We start from the raw sequence: 15,873 nt of genomic DNA, 5'->3' as shown, positions 1-15,873 counted from the left end.
GTGCCATTGGCCACTGTCGAATCATTCGGGTCATATCTGATGTATCGCTTATCATCTGCAGATTGGGATTCATCCTTATGATATGAGTCGTCGGGGTGGATGTCTCGCATGCATGGCTTAACTTAGTTCACCAAAATTTGGACTGTCAGAAACTCTAAAGCTAGATAGCATCCTTTGAGAGATTGCGCTGTCCCGGTAATCCGATGCACTTCAGCTCCGCCGCCTCGCCCTTATATGGAGCGACGTGCGAAAGCGAAGTTGATTCTATTAATACGGACGGAGCCCAAGGATGCGCTTGATGATCCCTTATCGGAAATCAGCACCGCAATTCCTAGTGCGTCCCTATTGGGATAATGCCACCAGCTGGTGGGTCTCCTGCGCGTCATGGCTATGACGAACGTGTTCTCGCACAGGAAGTATAGTAGATAGTCGGGGTCTCAGAGGGCGGTACATTCGATTGCTCTTGCTTGTTCATTTCGGCTTTTGACCATAGTGCCGCTTTGTGGCAGCCAAAAGGGATGATGCCAAGTTCCCCTTCTATTAAGATTACCAGTGGGCTTAACCGTCGGACATCCTGAGAACGCCTTGCATGCAGGATCCAGCGCAGGATCTTATCCCGGACAAAAAGTCATTTGTCCTCGCAGTTTCATCTGACAGATTACTGTGTACTCCATGCTATGCCACTCGCGTCACTTTCACGTTCATCCCTTTCTGTCGTACGAACCATGCATTGACCACCTCCCACTCAGCTTCCGGCTCACTCAATTCAATCTGTAACAGCCACCCGTTAACCAGAGATCGCAAATTACCAGGATAAGCAACAAAAATGGCAGTGCACATACCTTGTATGCCAAGAGCAACGATGGTATCAGCTTATATATCTCCAACAGACTGATGTTCTTCCCAATGCAGGTTCGGGGGCCGGCCCCAAACGTCAGCGTCGCCCCTAGCATATTCTGCCTTCGCATCTGAAACTCTGCTTCCGATTCATCGTTACCCCGCAGCCAACGCTCAGGGACGAACCTGTCAACTTCCTTGCCAAAAATAGCGTGGCGGTGGATAATCCACGGATTGACACCAACTACAGTTCCGGCGGGAAGGAAGGGGCCGTTTGGCAATTGGAGGCCTTCTGCGGGGACTACCCTTTCCAAGAGGAGTCCTACGGCTGGATGGAGGCGGAGAGCCTCCTTGATGACTGCGTCGAGATACGGGAGCTCCTGACTTTGTTTCCACGATACAGGAACGGTAACTTTTCCGGTCTGAAGGGCGCCATGTAGTTCGTCCTGCAGCTTGCTGAATACCCTGGGATTCTTCAACGTATAGTACAGAATCGCTCGGAGGGAGATTGCGGTAGTATCGGAGCCTGCATTCACATTGCTGGTTGTATAGGAAAACACCTGGGCGTCGTCGACCACGTCAGGGTGAATTGATTTCGCCTCCAGGAAGCGGGTCAAGAAGTCCTTCTGGCGTTCATGAATATCATCTCGTTTACTACCACCCTGAGACAGCCGTTCATGCAAGCGATCACGGGCGAAACGAGCAACAGCTCCAGTAGAACCGCCCCGAATAAGCTGCCGGAGAGGGTTCTTGATCAAGACATAATCTAGCCAGGGCATCTGACCAATCTACGCACGAATGACCTGTCAGAATAGGAGACACAGACTGTTCGCATGCACCTCACCTTTCCCGCATAATCGAACATCTTCTCCAACGATTCCATGATCCCCTCAACATCGCGACCTTCTCGCAAAAACCCTAGTTGTTTGCTGAACGTCATCTCGCCAATGACGTCGAACGCATCTACCCGCATCAGCTTACATCCTCCTCCTAGGGATCAAAAAGCATATGCCTTACAGTATTGGAGCCATGTCGAAATATCAAACACACACCCCTTCTCCGAAAACTCATCCAACCGCGCAAACAACGTCTGCGTCGTACTATCCACAAACGGCTCGAACTCGGTAACTGTACTCATTGAATACGCCGCCGACACGGGTCGTTTAATCTTAGCATGAAGGTCCTCATCAAGGGTCGTAAACAGCGTTCTGGTCGGCTTTCCCTTTACAAGTTGTTGCTGGACACGATAGAATGCGGTCTATGTACACATGAACTTCGTTAGCATGGTAAAACAAACATAATACGTACTGCCTGGGTTTCGGAGATAGGAGAATAACGATAATACCTTCTTATACCCCCTCTTAATCCCATAAATCACCTTCAACGCCTCCACATTCCAAACACTAACGACATTCGGTCCTAGTCGCACATACTCGCCATGTTTTTGGTGCAGCTGATAATGTGTTGCCTCCGCTCTGCCCCGCGCTACGTCGACGAAGCGCCAGAGATTGGTAATCTTGGCGAAAAACGGGCCTGGGATGCGCGATAACCCGGGCGTGAAGTAGTTTCGTGTGAGGTGGATGATGAGGATGGTGAAGAGGATGGAGGGGATGTGTTGGGAGAGGTAGGTGAGTGTGGTGGTGAGGAGGGCCATGGTGATGATTATGGCTTGAGAGATGTGCTAGTATGAGTGAGTGGCTCTGAGTATTTGATGCTCAGATAATGGGAGAGTTGTGATGGTAAGCTGATGTAGGTGTAATACCATTTAGGTACTCGGATCCCCGCATAAGAGCGGAATGAGTCCCGCTGCTTGGAATGGATTGCCGAGGGCGGGCTGTTCATCATAATTGAGGTTTCTAGGTCTTGGGATGAATTGGTTGGGTTATACACGTGTTATAGGGTATTAAGATTGCATTAATCTGCGGTCTGCGGGGAAGTCAGTGTCGAGAGAGTAAGGGGGATACACCAGCATATGCAGAGTTGGCTTTGCATTAGATTCACCCGGAAGTGCTAAAGATGCCGATAAGGTGTAAGCGCCCATATATAATAGTCTCACCAAATGCATATAGTATCTATTATGATTTCATGTCCTTTATTCCACAAGCAAACAATGCTAACAATAATTCATCCCATGCAGTCGTGATGCTCAAACATGTTCATATCGTATATATCTAGCCAAGCCGAAACATTCATGTCTTTTTAGTCCCTCTTCAGTGTATATCTCCCGTCATCTTGTATCACTCTCAACACGCAGGCTCCCCCGAAAGTATCTGTCTACCTGCTGTACCGGCCCGCAAGCACCAGCGGTAGCAGTAGCAGTCATCATCTCACTAAAGAGTGGCATACTTGCGTGTCCACTCCTTCGCAACCTCCTCGTACCGATTGTGGTCATTTTTAAACTGCTCTGCGATCCGTCCCTCGACGGCATCATCGGGCATCGGTTCTGCGAGCAACTGACGCGCGAACTGCAGCACTGCCAAAATCTTGGAACTAGGCTTCCATTCGTCGGCCCGAAGCATGCCCAGGCACATGCTTCCCTTGTCATCGTTGGTCACATTGGGATGGTAGATCTTCGTTTTGAAGGAGACGGTAGGGGGTTTGAAGGGGTATTCGGTGGGGAGGGACAGATTAAGTTGGAATTTGCCGTTCTACGTACGACAGAGTTGCGTGTTAGTGAGGGTTCATTATTTCGTTTAGGGTCGGAGACAGGTAGGAAAGTCTCACCTGGTAAGGAGATCCCTCAGGTCCGTCCATGTATACGTTCCATGCGTAAAGGTTGGATTCGTCGGCCAGCTTTACCACGATGCCCTCCGGGGGAGATTCGACAAGCTCGGCGAGCTCCTGTGAGTCATTTGTTAGTCAATTGTACTCTTGTTTTCCAATCCGGAGGGTGTGGCGCAGATTACGAAGGGGAGAGTATCAGTTCTACTCACCTTAGCTATCCGTTTTTGGCTTCCCATGATGTGTATATGTTTGCCTTAGAACCTTGGAGTGTTTGTCGGTGTGGAAAGGAGAGCGGGGTAGGATGTTAAGGGGACACAGTCAAGACGGCGGCGGAGAGGGGTTGTTGCGAGACGTGAAGAAACCCAAACACCAACTGTAGAGTTAATGTGTCCTAAATCCCTCTAAAGCTGACTATTAGTGACAGGACAAATGAATCGTGGCGGAGCAAGTGCAGATGGAAGAGGGAGCTGCGCTGGTCGGGAAACCCCGAAGCTCTTTGGCAATTGATTAGCGGGGCGGGTCAGGCGGGGCGGAGGATCGGCTGGTCGCAGTGGAAGACGTCAGCGTCGATTCCCTTCCTTCCACTTACTTTACTTACTGTTACGGATCATTCAGATGGAAATGTGATACTTCAACAGAGCTGAATAAGAAATATTCTATAAACATCATAATCACGACAAATATTCTATACTATATAACCGAAACGCCGTCACACTCAGACCTGGCTCAAGGATAACTAAGTACATATATTCCAACCCGCTCTCAGCTACACGGCAAACGATCCAGGCGTATCCTTGTTAAGTTTGCTGACTGGCCCGGCTTCCCAATACTTCTCTTGTCTACCTTTGTTCTTGATCAGGCCAACTATGTCGAAGGGATCAATAAGGGTCAGGATGACTGGTCGGTGATCGTCGTAACCAGGCCCTTCGATTTCGGTAACGCCATCCGTGGCGAGATATATCTTGTTGGAGCGTGGAAGCCATTGCATCGGATGGCAGACATTCAGCAAGATGGTGTTGAGGTACATGACAACAGCCTCAAAAACCCAGAAAAACCATTCATCCTTGAGAATCGGGCTGATCTGGTTGCCACTATAGACATTGAGGCTCGCAGCGCTGAAATATTCCACTGTCCGATAGATCGTGCGCACAGTGATGAGGGTACAACTGCAATACAGCACGTACAAGGCCCGCTTGATCTTGTGGTTCAAGACGCCGCCACGAGAACAGTTGTAGTGGAATCTGGCAGCCAAGGCCACAAATACTGCCATCAACACAAGTTGCAAGATCAGAGCTGCTTTGAGCAGTCCCTCTCCCGTCTTCCTTTTACCCTCAGTCGCCTCGGAATTGGCAACTAGCGCAGCCCCATTGCCGGTGATAGCTTCGATCACCACACCAACCGCCACAAAAGTGGTAAAAACGCGCCCAGGATGAATTGGCGAATGATATGGGATGTAGTAAAGGATGCGGCCCAGAGTGAAGTAGTTGGCGCCCTCATAGACGGGTCTGCACGCTAGTCAGTGACATTCATGGTCAATTCGCATCAACAAGCACTCACGGTGCAGCCAGCAAGAGAACGGTGCTTGCAATGTAGATACCCACATTCCCCCACTGTCCAAAGGCGCCGATAGTACGCGTTATGAACCCAGCTGTGAAGAGAAGAGCAGACCAGGGCAGGAGTCCAGTCACTTTCCATGACTTGTATTGGCTGTTATCATCGTTAGGAACTGCATGGTGCATAGCACTTGTGTGAGAATACATACCAACACTGGTAAATGTGTACCATTCCAGAGACAGCGAACATTATTGCAAAAGAAATGGGTGCTCCTTGGCTGGGCGCATAGTACCAGAGGCTTCCCTCCTCTTGTTGGCGTTAGTGTATACTATAGAATGTGAAGGCTTGGCGGGAAGGGGTTCCATACGATATGGGGATCTTTTGTCAAGCATCATCGTGTACCGTCCTGAATATGTGACACTGGGACTCAAAAGCAAGTTCTGATAGGAAAACTAGATAGTTGTGATAGCACACGCCTTTTGCTTCATCTTCGAAATCTCCCCTGTATATATACTGCCTTAACATCTTCAGCCGCTGACTGCGAAGAACAAGCGAAAACGAGCACACCATTTTGGGTTAGTGCCTGATCCGAGCCATGAGCTTGGGAGAAAGCATCGCCTCAACCTTATTGACTTTTGGTTACTGCAACCAAGACCCTCAATGCCCTACGCGGCTCCACATGCGATGGCTGAGTACCAGAATGTGGCATCGCACAAAGATGATGGCACGTCACATGGCAGTAACTCCCAAACCCAAGTAACCAGCTGGCTCATGAGATTGCTGGACTACAACAAGCGCCAAGAGTAGCGAATACGAGCAAGGCTGAGCCGGGCGCATTCAGGCACTAAGGCCCGTAACTCGCACTAGAAACTCTAATTCCCGCCTGAATCTGCAGGCATACAAATACGAGCTTACATCATGCGCCACCAGTTGTCAGGACAACATGACACCAACCCAAAAGGGCAAAGTCAACATAACGTGATTGCTGGCCTGGGGAAAGTATCGCCTTCTCCAGCTTCGATGGTGCTTCGATCTGGACCTCATATCGCCCAAAGACGCACGACATCTCGCAGTTACTCCACTCTGTTCAATCGAATGTGAACAGACAACGTGGACTGCTTACCACCATGAGCTCGACAAAGTCCTCCCCCGCATCTCTATTCCAGGTGTACCTCCGCCTGCGGCCACCTATGCCGCAGCATTTGGAGGAACACGCCGAACGATGCTTGACTATCGAGACTCCAGAGCCAAAGGTCACTGCTGAAGATGGCCAGGAGACGGCAGCTGCATTTCCTACTCATATCACCCTGCAACCCCCATCCGATGCTAGAAAGCGTGCCGTTGAAAGGTTCGGTTTCACCAAGGTGTTCGAAGAGTCCGCGTCCCAGCTAGACGTCTTCCATGGCACCGAGCTGGACTCCCTGGTTAGGGGGGTATTGGTTGAAGGCAGGGATGGCCTTATTGCGACGTTGGGAGTAACAGGTAGCGGAAAGGTCCGTTCTACCGTACCCCCATAAGTGAACGTGAACACGTACTGACAGTGACAACTTCCAGAGCCATACAATCCTAGGTTCAAAGTCGCAGCGAGGAATTACCCAGATGAGCCTTGACCTTATCTTCAATTCTTTGGCCTCTACTATCAGGCCAGCCGACAATTCCATCAGCCCTCTTCTCCTGTCAACTGTGGCCGCGTCAGACGGTTCCGAAGCCCAAATGTTCACGGCGCAAACATTCCTCGAGGCTGTGTATGGTGACCCTGCCGAACGTGGAAGAAACTCGAGAGCCCAGACGCCAATGAGCACTGGAAGAGCTACCCCTATGACGGTATGGCGCCCTCCCCCCAAGACACCGTTGCAAGGCACCACGCGGTTTTCCCCTCTGGCCACTGCCCGTATTGGTCCCTATCCAAAAATATACAGCGAATCCCTCTCGAGAACATGCTACATCAACCTTCTCAACATGCATCCTAGATTGAGAGAAAAGATGAAGCACGACCCGTGCACCCACTTGAGTCTTAATAGTTCCGCTCATGCTAACATATTGTCTCAACCGGCAAAGGAACCGACACCTGCCCTTATATTCCCCCGTCGCAATATGCCCCAACGTCCCAACGGCCTGCTTCGCTCGCCCGATGTCAGCCATCTCACCATGGAGCTGAACCCTAATTCCGAATATGTCGTCCTAGTGTCGATGTACGAAGTTTACAACGATCGCATCTTCGATCTACTGTCACCCGCTATAGTACCGGGCCAAGGAAGTACGATGTCCCGTCAGGGGGGAAATTCTCAGAAGGACAGACGCAGAGCCTTGTTTTTCAAGCCAACGGAAGGCTCCCCTGACCGCAAGGTTGTTGCGGGACTGCGCAAGATAGCATGCAGCACCTACGAGGAGGCTTTGTCGGTCCTCGAAGTCGGCCTTACTGAGCGCAAGGTCACTGGAACCGGAGCCAACAGCGTCAGTTCCCGTAGTCATGGTTTCTTCTGTTTGGAAGTCAAGAGAAGAATGCGAAACAAGAGAACTGGTGAAGAAACTTGGATAGGCAACACGCTCACGGTGGCAGATCTTGCTGGTTAGTATTGACTCTTCGCTTGCCGTGGTGAAGCTAACATGAACAGGTTCTGAGCGCGCGCGGACTGCTAAAACGGCTGGTTCGACCCTGGCAGAGGCCGGCAAGATTAACGAGAGCTTGATGTACCTTGGCCAATGTCTTCAGATGCAGAGTGACATACAGGATGGAAATAAGGTATGCTACGAAGCTGGCTTGTTATCAATTCCTGATGCTAACCTGAATAGGCTACCATGGTCCCATTCAGACAATGCAAGCTCACCGAGCTACTTTTCTCGAACTCTTTCCCGTCTTCCAACCAGACTACTGGCTTCAACCGCCACCCACAGAAGGCCATTATGATTGTCACTGCCGATCCCATGGGAGATTACAACGCGACTTCCCAAATACTGCGCTACTCGGCATTAGCTCGTGAAGTTGCCGTGCCTAGAGCTCCCTCAATTGCCGAATCTATCTTGTCCAGCACACTCGGATCTCGTCACGGATCTGTCAGTGGACGCAATACTCCCAGCATGGGCACAAACGAAGAGCTTGAGAAGGCCCTGGCGGAGATCGCGAGGTTGACCACAGAGAATGAATCTCTCTCAGTGAGACTCGCCGAGGAAGAGATTCTCCGGACTGATTTCGAGCTAAGACTCAAGGCAAGTGAAGAAAGATGCATCATGATCGAACAAGAAGTGCGCGAAGAATGTTGGAATGAGATGGACGAGCGTATGGAAGAAGAGCGAAAGAGATGGCAAAATGCCTTGGATCAACAAGTAAGTCTCATTCCAGTGCACGCTGATTCGCCATATACTAATTAAACCAGTCTGGTTTCAACGACGAGCACCTCGACAAGAAGATTGAAATCGTGTCACGAGGATTCCAAAGTAAGTTGTGCCCGCTAACATCTTCTCTCTTACTATACTAACAGCCTGTTCAGTTTATGAAGACCCTAAACCCTCCTCAGACGAGCGGGTTGAAGACCTCGAGTTTGAGAACGACCAGCTTCGCAGCAAGATAGCAGCCCTGGAACGCGAACTGAACTGCCGCTCTCCTACCAAGAAATCCAGGTCAAAGAATACTCTAGAAGCTTCTCGCAACTCTAATATCTTCGGACGCGAGAGTGATATTGAGGTTGCTCTCAAGCGGATGGACCAGCTAAAGCTTGCGGATAGCATGTTCTCTCCTGCACCGCAGCCCGCTAGTTCACCTGGCAAGAGACAAAGAAAGATGGCGACTCGGAAATGGGATCTGGCCCCCGAGGAAGATATCTGAGCTGTTACCGAAAGACCGCCATCTCCTTGTATTCGTTTGGCAGGATGACTTTCGTTGGACATAATTACTTGCTCTGATGGCGTACGGTTGGGAAGGATGTATCGGGCGTTCTGGTGGATTATTTAGTTGATACCAATATTCCCCTTTCTTGTTTCAATATTAATATTTCTATGATACATAAACCTTGCGGAGAAGTGCCCCCAAAACGCCTGCTGTCCGTTGCACGCCAAGTAAAATAGAGCCTAACGCATACTTCGAAGGTCAAAAGGTCGTGTCAAACATGAGCACGAATGATTCCACACTCGCACGGTGGATAACCTTCACTTAGGTTTCCATTGCTTCCGGTTCAGATCCAGCTTCACTTTCCTGATCTGTTCCGGGGATCTCAGCCTGCTCAGCGTCATCCATCTCGTCGTTATCCTGCACACCTTCCATTTCGGTGACATCATTGCCATCTCCATCTCCCTCTCCATCTTCATCCTCTTCCGGATCCCCATCCCCTTCATCTTCGCCTTCACCTTCACCCTCCATATCTTCGTCGCCGCCAGCTTCATTCTCATTCTCTTCTTCGCCTTCCATTTCATCGTCATCACCATCGACAGCGTCTTCGGCTTCTTCGACCATAGTCTCGCCTTCGCCCTCTACAAGCTCAGTATCTCCCTCCATTTCATGACCTCCATCCCCGTCTGCGCTCGCTAGCTCTGATTCTGGATCCATGGAGCCCCGATCATCGAGGTTAGGGAACAGTAGCTTGCGTTCGGTTGTCAGCTTGGCCAGTTTCTCGTCGTCCATTTCGCTGAGTTCGCTCTCATCATCCGCGCTATCGTGCAAGCTGTTAGGAATATCGCTCTGTTGTCCTGATCCTACATCTTCCGTAGTAGATCCTAACAGCCCTGATTTGGTTGTCTGCTTGGGAGCGGAGGTTGGACCAGCTTCGGAAGTGTTGGCTTGCTCGGCTTCTGTGGTGGCAGGGATTTTGGCCATGGGTGCACGTGGGGGCACTTTACGGTTCACGATCGTTTCCGCTCGTTTTTGGACGTCACGTCGTGCAATACCCTTTGTGCGACCGCGAGGTGCAGGTGCTTCAGAGGCTGGGGCTGAGGTTGGAGGCGTAGGAGTATCAGCAGCTCCGTCACTAACCATGAGGAGATGATCGACTTTCATCTTCTCTTTATTTTCTTCGTTCGCTTGTTCGATGACTTGTGGCATGTTGACTTCGTAAAGTCGGGCATAGAGGTCTGCAATAAGGTCTTCGAGCAACGAGACCTTCATAAGGTTGTTGTTGAGCTTTTTCAGCTCAATAGCATCTCGAAGAAGTTCAAGAAGTGATGGGCTCTCTGGGGATAATTGTGCAAGGCCCTCTAAACGAGCTGTGTTTGCGACAAATTCTTCCCAACCAATGGGCTTGAAAACGCCCTCTTCATGGCCCTCGCTGATATGGCCAGCTCTCCTGATTACCCTGGCATAGGTAAGACACGCATCCTCCCAGAGCTTGCTGTGGTTGATGAAATCCCCCTGCTTCTTCCTCACTCGGCGCAGCAACTGGTCAAGGTTTGCTCGATCATCGAGCTGGTCGAGGAGATTGACGAAGAAGTACGCGTACCGTGTGGTGTAAACGAAATGCCGACCAGGTCGCTCAAACTCAGGTCTCCAAACCTGTATTGTCATTGTTTTGGTGAAGATCTGTTGGGTAAGCTCGTTCTTTGCGGAGGCAGCTGCATCCGCAGAGTCCTTGTCATCATCGTACATAATATGCGCAGCCTAGGCACAGTCAGACATTGCTCAGTACAATACATAGTAGACGAGAGTGTACGTACCCTGACAGCCATACGATGATGCCAGTTTGATTTGTCCGCTTTCTGCAGGCTCCGAAGCACTTCGAGTATGTATTTCTTCCATGCCGTCTGGTCTTCCGGAGGCTGGACTTTGCGAGCCCAAGGTGTTGCCAAGAGCGTCTTGCTTCCCTCCGCAGCCTGAGAGCAAAGTCAGTCGAGTCAACAGAGTTAAGAATAGACACCCGCATACCGTTAGGGTCCCACGATGCACAAGTTTGTGTACGATCGAGACCAGCTTATAATGTGGCTCAAAAATTGGATCCGAGCGTGAATCCTTCCGCTGCGGCAGGGCATCAATGGCATCGAGTAGGGAATCCAGGACAACGTCGACTTCAATCCGTCTAAAAGAACCTCTGACGGATTCATCACAACTGAACATCTTCCAGAGGCATTTACTCCGCATATAATGAGTCCTAAGCTGCAGTTAGCTCATAACAGATCACCGGCGGAGGACCAGGGTAACATACATCCAATTCTTGGGCTTGTCGACAAGGGCGCGCTTAAGCAAGTAGCTCGCAAGATTCCAGACAGTATAAAGCTTCATCTCCCTGAAAGGCCTTCCTTCATACATCCGCTGATCTTCCTCGCCACTGAAATGCCGCGTGAAATCAGCCAGACTGAAGGCCCCCATTGAAAGGGGCGCTCGCGAAGAAGAGTATAGACGGATACCAAAATCCGTGAAAAGATCTGAGAGCATTGCACGTGTCTCAGGTGTTGGCTCTGAGTATTTAATAGCTGTTGCAATTGCCATTGCGTAGCAATGAATTGCGTTGCGTTGCCAGGTGACCAACTCCATCCGATTGTTATTGATCTTATCAGCAGACCAGGTAATATCTTCCTCAAGCTTCGAATCATACGTCTGGGCGAGCCGGTACCAGGTCTCCCATCTTGACGTTCCGTGCTCCAAATCTTGTCTGAACCATATGATGGCATCGTCGAGGTCCGTCGTGGGTACGGGGTTCAGGCGCTTCTGGGAGCGGAACTTTGTCAAAGCAGCATGGCCCAAGAGGAAATACCAACCGTTTTGAGCGATAACTGCACTCTCGGCAGGCACAGGAATCAGTGGGAGGTCAGCCACTCCCTGAATGGCGCGGGAAATCTCTGAAGGATTGATTGGTGACTTCAAGTAGGCGGTGATGATACGCTTGTTGTATGATAGTGGAGGCGACGACTTCGTAGTACCGATGGCTTGCTGCATCTTGTCAATAGTAGATTTCAGCTCAGATTTGGACAAGTCCTTGATATTCATCTTTTTAGCCTGCCTCATAACAAAGTCCACCATGACGATCGCCGTGGAGCGGTCCAGCTTTTCGGGAGGACATCCATGGTCATTCAATGAACCATCCACTGGGGACAACTTGATACCATAGATATCGTACAGAATTTGACAGATATCCAACTCGGTGTCCTGCTCCACGTCGAGAGTGAATATCTCAGACCTGACCAGTTTGAGAAATTGCTTATGGGAGAATCTGCACATTCTGCGGATTCCGAGCGCATTGTGCACCGATCGTAAGTAATGTATGCGGTCTTCCAGGGGAGTATCGAAAGCTTCAGGATTCTGTGTAATGGCATCCTTCAATAGCGTATATTGCAGGATCCAGCAACGTACTTGCATCTCGCGCAGCCTATCTTTGAGACCCTCCAGAGACTTCGCCAATGCTCCACGGACCTCCGGTCCGGACAGCTTCCCTACGCGAACCAAGTCTTCGTACAACGCAAAACTGTGGAGGAGCTTCGTAAGACGAGCTACTGCAGACATTGATGATATTAAGTGTTCCATGTCAAAGCACTCATAAGCCTTATCTGATTCATGTAAGACGATCGTGACAGCTTTGTTTAGGATACTGTCGAGTGATTTAAGCCATCTGAGCAGAGTAATCTGACGGTGCTCACCGGGCTCTTCGAGATGCGCAGGAGTGCGAAGCTCCCTCATGATAATTTCGATGCTGCGGAGGTAGCAGGAAACGACTTTAGGAGAATAATCAATCTTCTTGTATGCGTCCTGTAGTCTCTTCCAGAGGAAAAGCCTCAAAGTAGCATCTCCGCGATCTAAGAAGGATGCCATTTCAAGGAGCTGAGAAGCTGGTTGTTCAGGTTCTTCTCCTTCGAGACCCTCGCCGAATTGGACGGATGAAGGCTCGAGGATAGGCTCGATAGTCTCAATCAGACCAACAGGGTCATCCGACGTCGGGTTAAATATTTTCATGAAGAAATCCATCGACTTGAGTTTGGAGATCTCTTGATCAACTGCCTCGGTCGACAGCTCAGGCATCACTGCATTGTTCACCAGGCTTATGGCTGGGTTTTTGAGTGCTACCAAGAAAAATTTCAGCTCCTGGAGGCAAAGAAGGACATGCTCCCTCTGAATATCCCCAGCCATGTTTGAATGGAACGTCGATGCCCAGATGTGACGGAGCACCATTCTTTCCCGTGTGGAGCTAGGAGAGCTGTGATCCAGGAAGTGGGTGAGCGATGTCCGCGCGAGCAAGCACCATCTTGCCAAGCGATCGCGCTGCAGTAGTCTTGTTTGACCATCAACCTCACTGTTTGGATTGTTGATAGACGCATAGATGTCGAGGTGAAGCTCGAAGAGGGTTTGGAGCATCTCTAAATCTGACAAGTATTGAGTGCTGTACGAGAATGGTTTTTCAGATCCAATGCACAGAACGTCTTTCTCAAGATTGTCAACTTGTTCGCGCATATGTCTGTAGATGTACTCGTCTTCATGTATCAGGACTTGTACAACTGTCTCTTTCAGAGCATCCGGCCATTGATAAAGGGTATACGCCGACTCCATGACAGGTCCGTCCTGTAATACTATGTCATCCGTCGCATATCTCGCAAAGTCAGGCATTAGTAGCGCTTTGAGCCAGCAAAGGGCGACATCGTGCAAGGAAAGCCATCCGTCATTCACTATCCTTAGGAACATGTAGAGTTCAGCTTCTCCGGAGAGCGCTTGTTTCATGCCTAATTTCCTGGTCGACTTCCTTGAATGCTCAAGGAAAATCGCAATACCAGATTTCCCCATACCCCGGATGTCTTGAAGCGTGGACAGATTGTCTGGCTGGTGCATAACCCGGGACTTAGCTTCATCCCAGGACTTGATGATATCCATCAAATCACGGACCAGTAAGTACTCTGCGTCCTCAGGGGCGCAGGCCACGGCATTTGCAGTTTCATTGCCCTCATTGGTAGCGAAAACTTGTTTTCTCAGATCGTCAATGCTTCCAAGCTCTGTCACATCAAGATTGGATAGCAAAGTACCCACAGTACCGAACAGCCATTCGTCAGCTTGGGTAAAACTCTCAAGACGATCCTCGTAGTATTTGTTCAAGTCGATATTGACCTCTTCACTCTGGAACGAGACATCCTCGGTAGCTTCACGAAGGCGGGTCCTCCTGGCTTTGGCCCGTATACGGTCTGCCTGGTCCTCGGTAACAGCAGAGGCAGATGACCGTTTCCGGCCACTTGACGGCTTTACATCAACTTCATCTGCATTTGCAGTCTCCTGCTGACTTCCAGGATTAGTGGGCTGAGTTGATTGAATCTCTAGCGATTCCATGAGCTGTTTCTCTGCCCGCTGATCGATGGATGAATGGTCATCGACTTGCTCTGGTACAGCATCGGGTCCTTCGGACTTCACTGTGGGTTGATGCTCCTCAGACATGACAACGTCCTGCTGCTGGCTGGATTTGCCATCTCCAGATTGTACATTTGAGGCTCGGCGTTGAGATGCTACGGCCTTTGTTTCAGGACTGAGAGTAGGCAGCGATATACCAACTGAAGCCCCAGGCCCAATCTCCGAGGCGCCGATGTCTTCATCAGCAAGCCTTTGAAGTATAGACTTGCCAACGGCGGCCCATGTAGGGCTAGCTGGTTTGATATCATGACGAGAAGCCTGTAAGGCAAGAGGGTTCGTTGACGGATCTGTGTCTTGCAGATCTATTGGAAGAGGAGGGAGGTAGGGATACGGGTCTGCCTGGCGCTGTAGGAATTTGAGAAGAGCCTTTTTCGGCTTTTTCAAGGGCACTTGAGCCACAGACAGCCTATCAAGCAGCGACCGCAGTACTTCACGCAGGCGCTCTTCAGCAAATGTTTCTTCTAACCCTAGCTGCTCTGTCCGAACCTCTAAGCGGTTGTCATCGTCTGCTAGTACGCTCTCCAGGCAGTATCGTGTTAGTCTATAGCTTTGTAAAGCACTACAGAGTCTTGCGCTCTGTCTCCAGAGGTTCAGATCCGAGTCGTCACGTTCCAGGGCTTCTGCGAACGATGTCAAGGCGGCGCTAGTTCTTTCCTTGACTTTGCTCCGGGGATCCTCGGCAATGTTAGACGACTCAGCGATACCCTGCAGAGCTGCGCGTAACGCATCCAGGATATACTGTCCGTGGTTTTTGTACGATAGGTATATGGTTTGCATCAGCGTGCTTGATGTGGAGTCACTGATGTCAAACTCCGCGAGTGCTTCAGCCGCACCCGCCGCCACTGTGTCATCATACTGCGGTTCGGATTCCTGAGTGGCTACTCTCTTGTAATCAGAGATTGACTCGGGATATTTGAATATCTCCGAGTCCAACAGAGCATCATATGCCTCTTTGGCCTGTGCATAGAATTGTGGACCCTGGGAATGGAGTTTCAGGGCATTTTGATAGAGCTTAAGCGCCTCCTCGATTTGAATCTCTTTGGTGTCATCAACCTCTTCCTCGATAGCTTCATCCGGTTCAATATTCAAAGCTGCCCAGCTGGACATAATGCCGGTTTAATGGCAGAGCGCAGCGAGCTCCCTGATACTAGTAGTAAAACCGGGCCGGCTAGACCACATTTCAAGAGGAAAGACAAGCAACCCCCGGCTACCTGAGGGAAGGCCCAACCTGGGAGGTGGTAATGCCGTGGAGTGGAGATTGAGAAGGTGAATGGAAGGAACGGAGAGTCTAGAATTGGAGACTCGATAATGGAACTGGAGAAGGAGCCCGTGACAGACACGCGTTGCGCGGGCGGGAATTACCGAAAGAGGCAAAGGCGGTACCGGGGTACCTGACCCAGCAGTTAACTGCCTGAGGAAGCGGCCAGGCATTCATCGATCGTCGCCATTCCGTTTGG

General features: G+C 50.3%; 5 protein-coding genes across 5 annotated transcripts; 1 reads left to right on the top strand and 4 right to left on the bottom strand.

The window, feature by feature from the left end:
• Positions 1-233: 233 nt before the first annotated feature.
• Positions 234-2,491, bottom strand: BDQ94DRAFT_178429 (cytochrome P450; the record flags this gene model as incomplete). Its single annotated transcript, XM_026773126.1, has 5 exons — positions 234-771; positions 843-1,625; positions 1,682-1,800; positions 1,855-2,095; positions 2,183-2,491. 5 exons carry the CDS (start codon positions 2,489-2,491, stop codon positions 676-678), a joined length of 1,548 nt encoding a protein of 515 aa, XP_026626937.1. The 3' UTR covers positions 234-675.
• Positions 2,492-2,835: 344 nt separating this feature from the next.
• BDQ94DRAFT_142895 (putative ubiquitin conjugating enzyme (UbcB)) lies at positions 2,836-4,002 on the bottom strand. Its single transcript, XM_026766116.1, has 3 exons — positions 3,771-4,002; positions 3,562-3,678; positions 2,836-3,485 (listed from the first exon to the last, which is right to left on the bottom strand). The coding sequence occupies exons 1-3, from the start codon at positions 3,795-3,797 to the stop codon at positions 3,168-3,170; spliced, it is 462 nt and encodes a 153-aa protein (XP_026626936.1). The 5' UTR covers positions 3,798-4,002; the 3' UTR covers positions 2,836-3,167.
• Positions 4,003-4,182: 180 nt separating this feature from the next.
• On the bottom strand, positions 4,183-5,683 carry BDQ94DRAFT_142892 (putative RTA1 domain protein). The gene is made up of 4 exons (XM_026766115.1): positions 5,483-5,683; positions 5,324-5,423; positions 5,119-5,268; positions 4,183-5,066 (listed from the first exon to the last, which is right to left on the bottom strand). Exons 1-4 carry the CDS (start codon positions 5,508-5,510, stop codon positions 4,328-4,330), a joined length of 1,017 nt encoding a protein of 338 aa, XP_026626935.1. The 5' UTR covers positions 5,511-5,683; the 3' UTR covers positions 4,183-4,327.
• A 485-nt stretch (positions 5,684-6,168) lies between these two features.
• BDQ94DRAFT_142891 (kinesin family protein) lies at positions 6,169-9,117 on the top strand. Its single transcript, XM_026766114.1, has 7 exons — positions 6,169-6,608; positions 6,670-6,939; positions 7,174-7,684; positions 7,731-7,858; positions 7,909-8,439; positions 8,490-8,550; positions 8,604-9,117. The coding sequence occupies exons 1-7, from the start codon at positions 6,243-6,245 to the stop codon at positions 8,936-8,938; spliced, it is 2,202 nt and encodes a 733-aa protein (XP_026626934.1). The 5' UTR covers positions 6,169-6,242; the 3' UTR covers positions 8,939-9,117.
• hir3 (putative transcriptional corepressor of histone genes (Hir3)) lies at positions 8,566-15,632 on the bottom strand. The gene is made up of 4 exons (XM_026773125.1): positions 11,241-15,632; positions 10,964-11,186; positions 10,756-10,911; positions 8,566-10,699 (listed from the first exon to the last, which is right to left on the bottom strand). The coding sequence occupies exons 1-4, from the start codon at positions 15,521-15,523 to the stop codon at positions 9,263-9,265; spliced, it is 6,099 nt and encodes a 2,032-aa protein (XP_026626933.1). The 5' UTR covers positions 15,524-15,632; the 3' UTR covers positions 8,566-9,262.
• Positions 15,633-15,873: the final 241 nt, after the last annotated feature.

Source organism: Aspergillus welwitschiae (assembly GCF_003344945.1).
Source record: "Aspergillus welwitschiae strain CBS 139.54b unplaced genomic scaffold BDQ94scaffold_14, whole genome shotgun sequence".
Taxonomy (NCBI): Eukaryota; Fungi; Ascomycota; class Eurotiomycetes; order Eurotiales; family Aspergillaceae; genus Aspergillus; species Aspergillus welwitschiae.
Note: the sequence above shows the minus strand (reverse complement) of the source record. Positions and strands in the feature narration are given on the sequence as shown.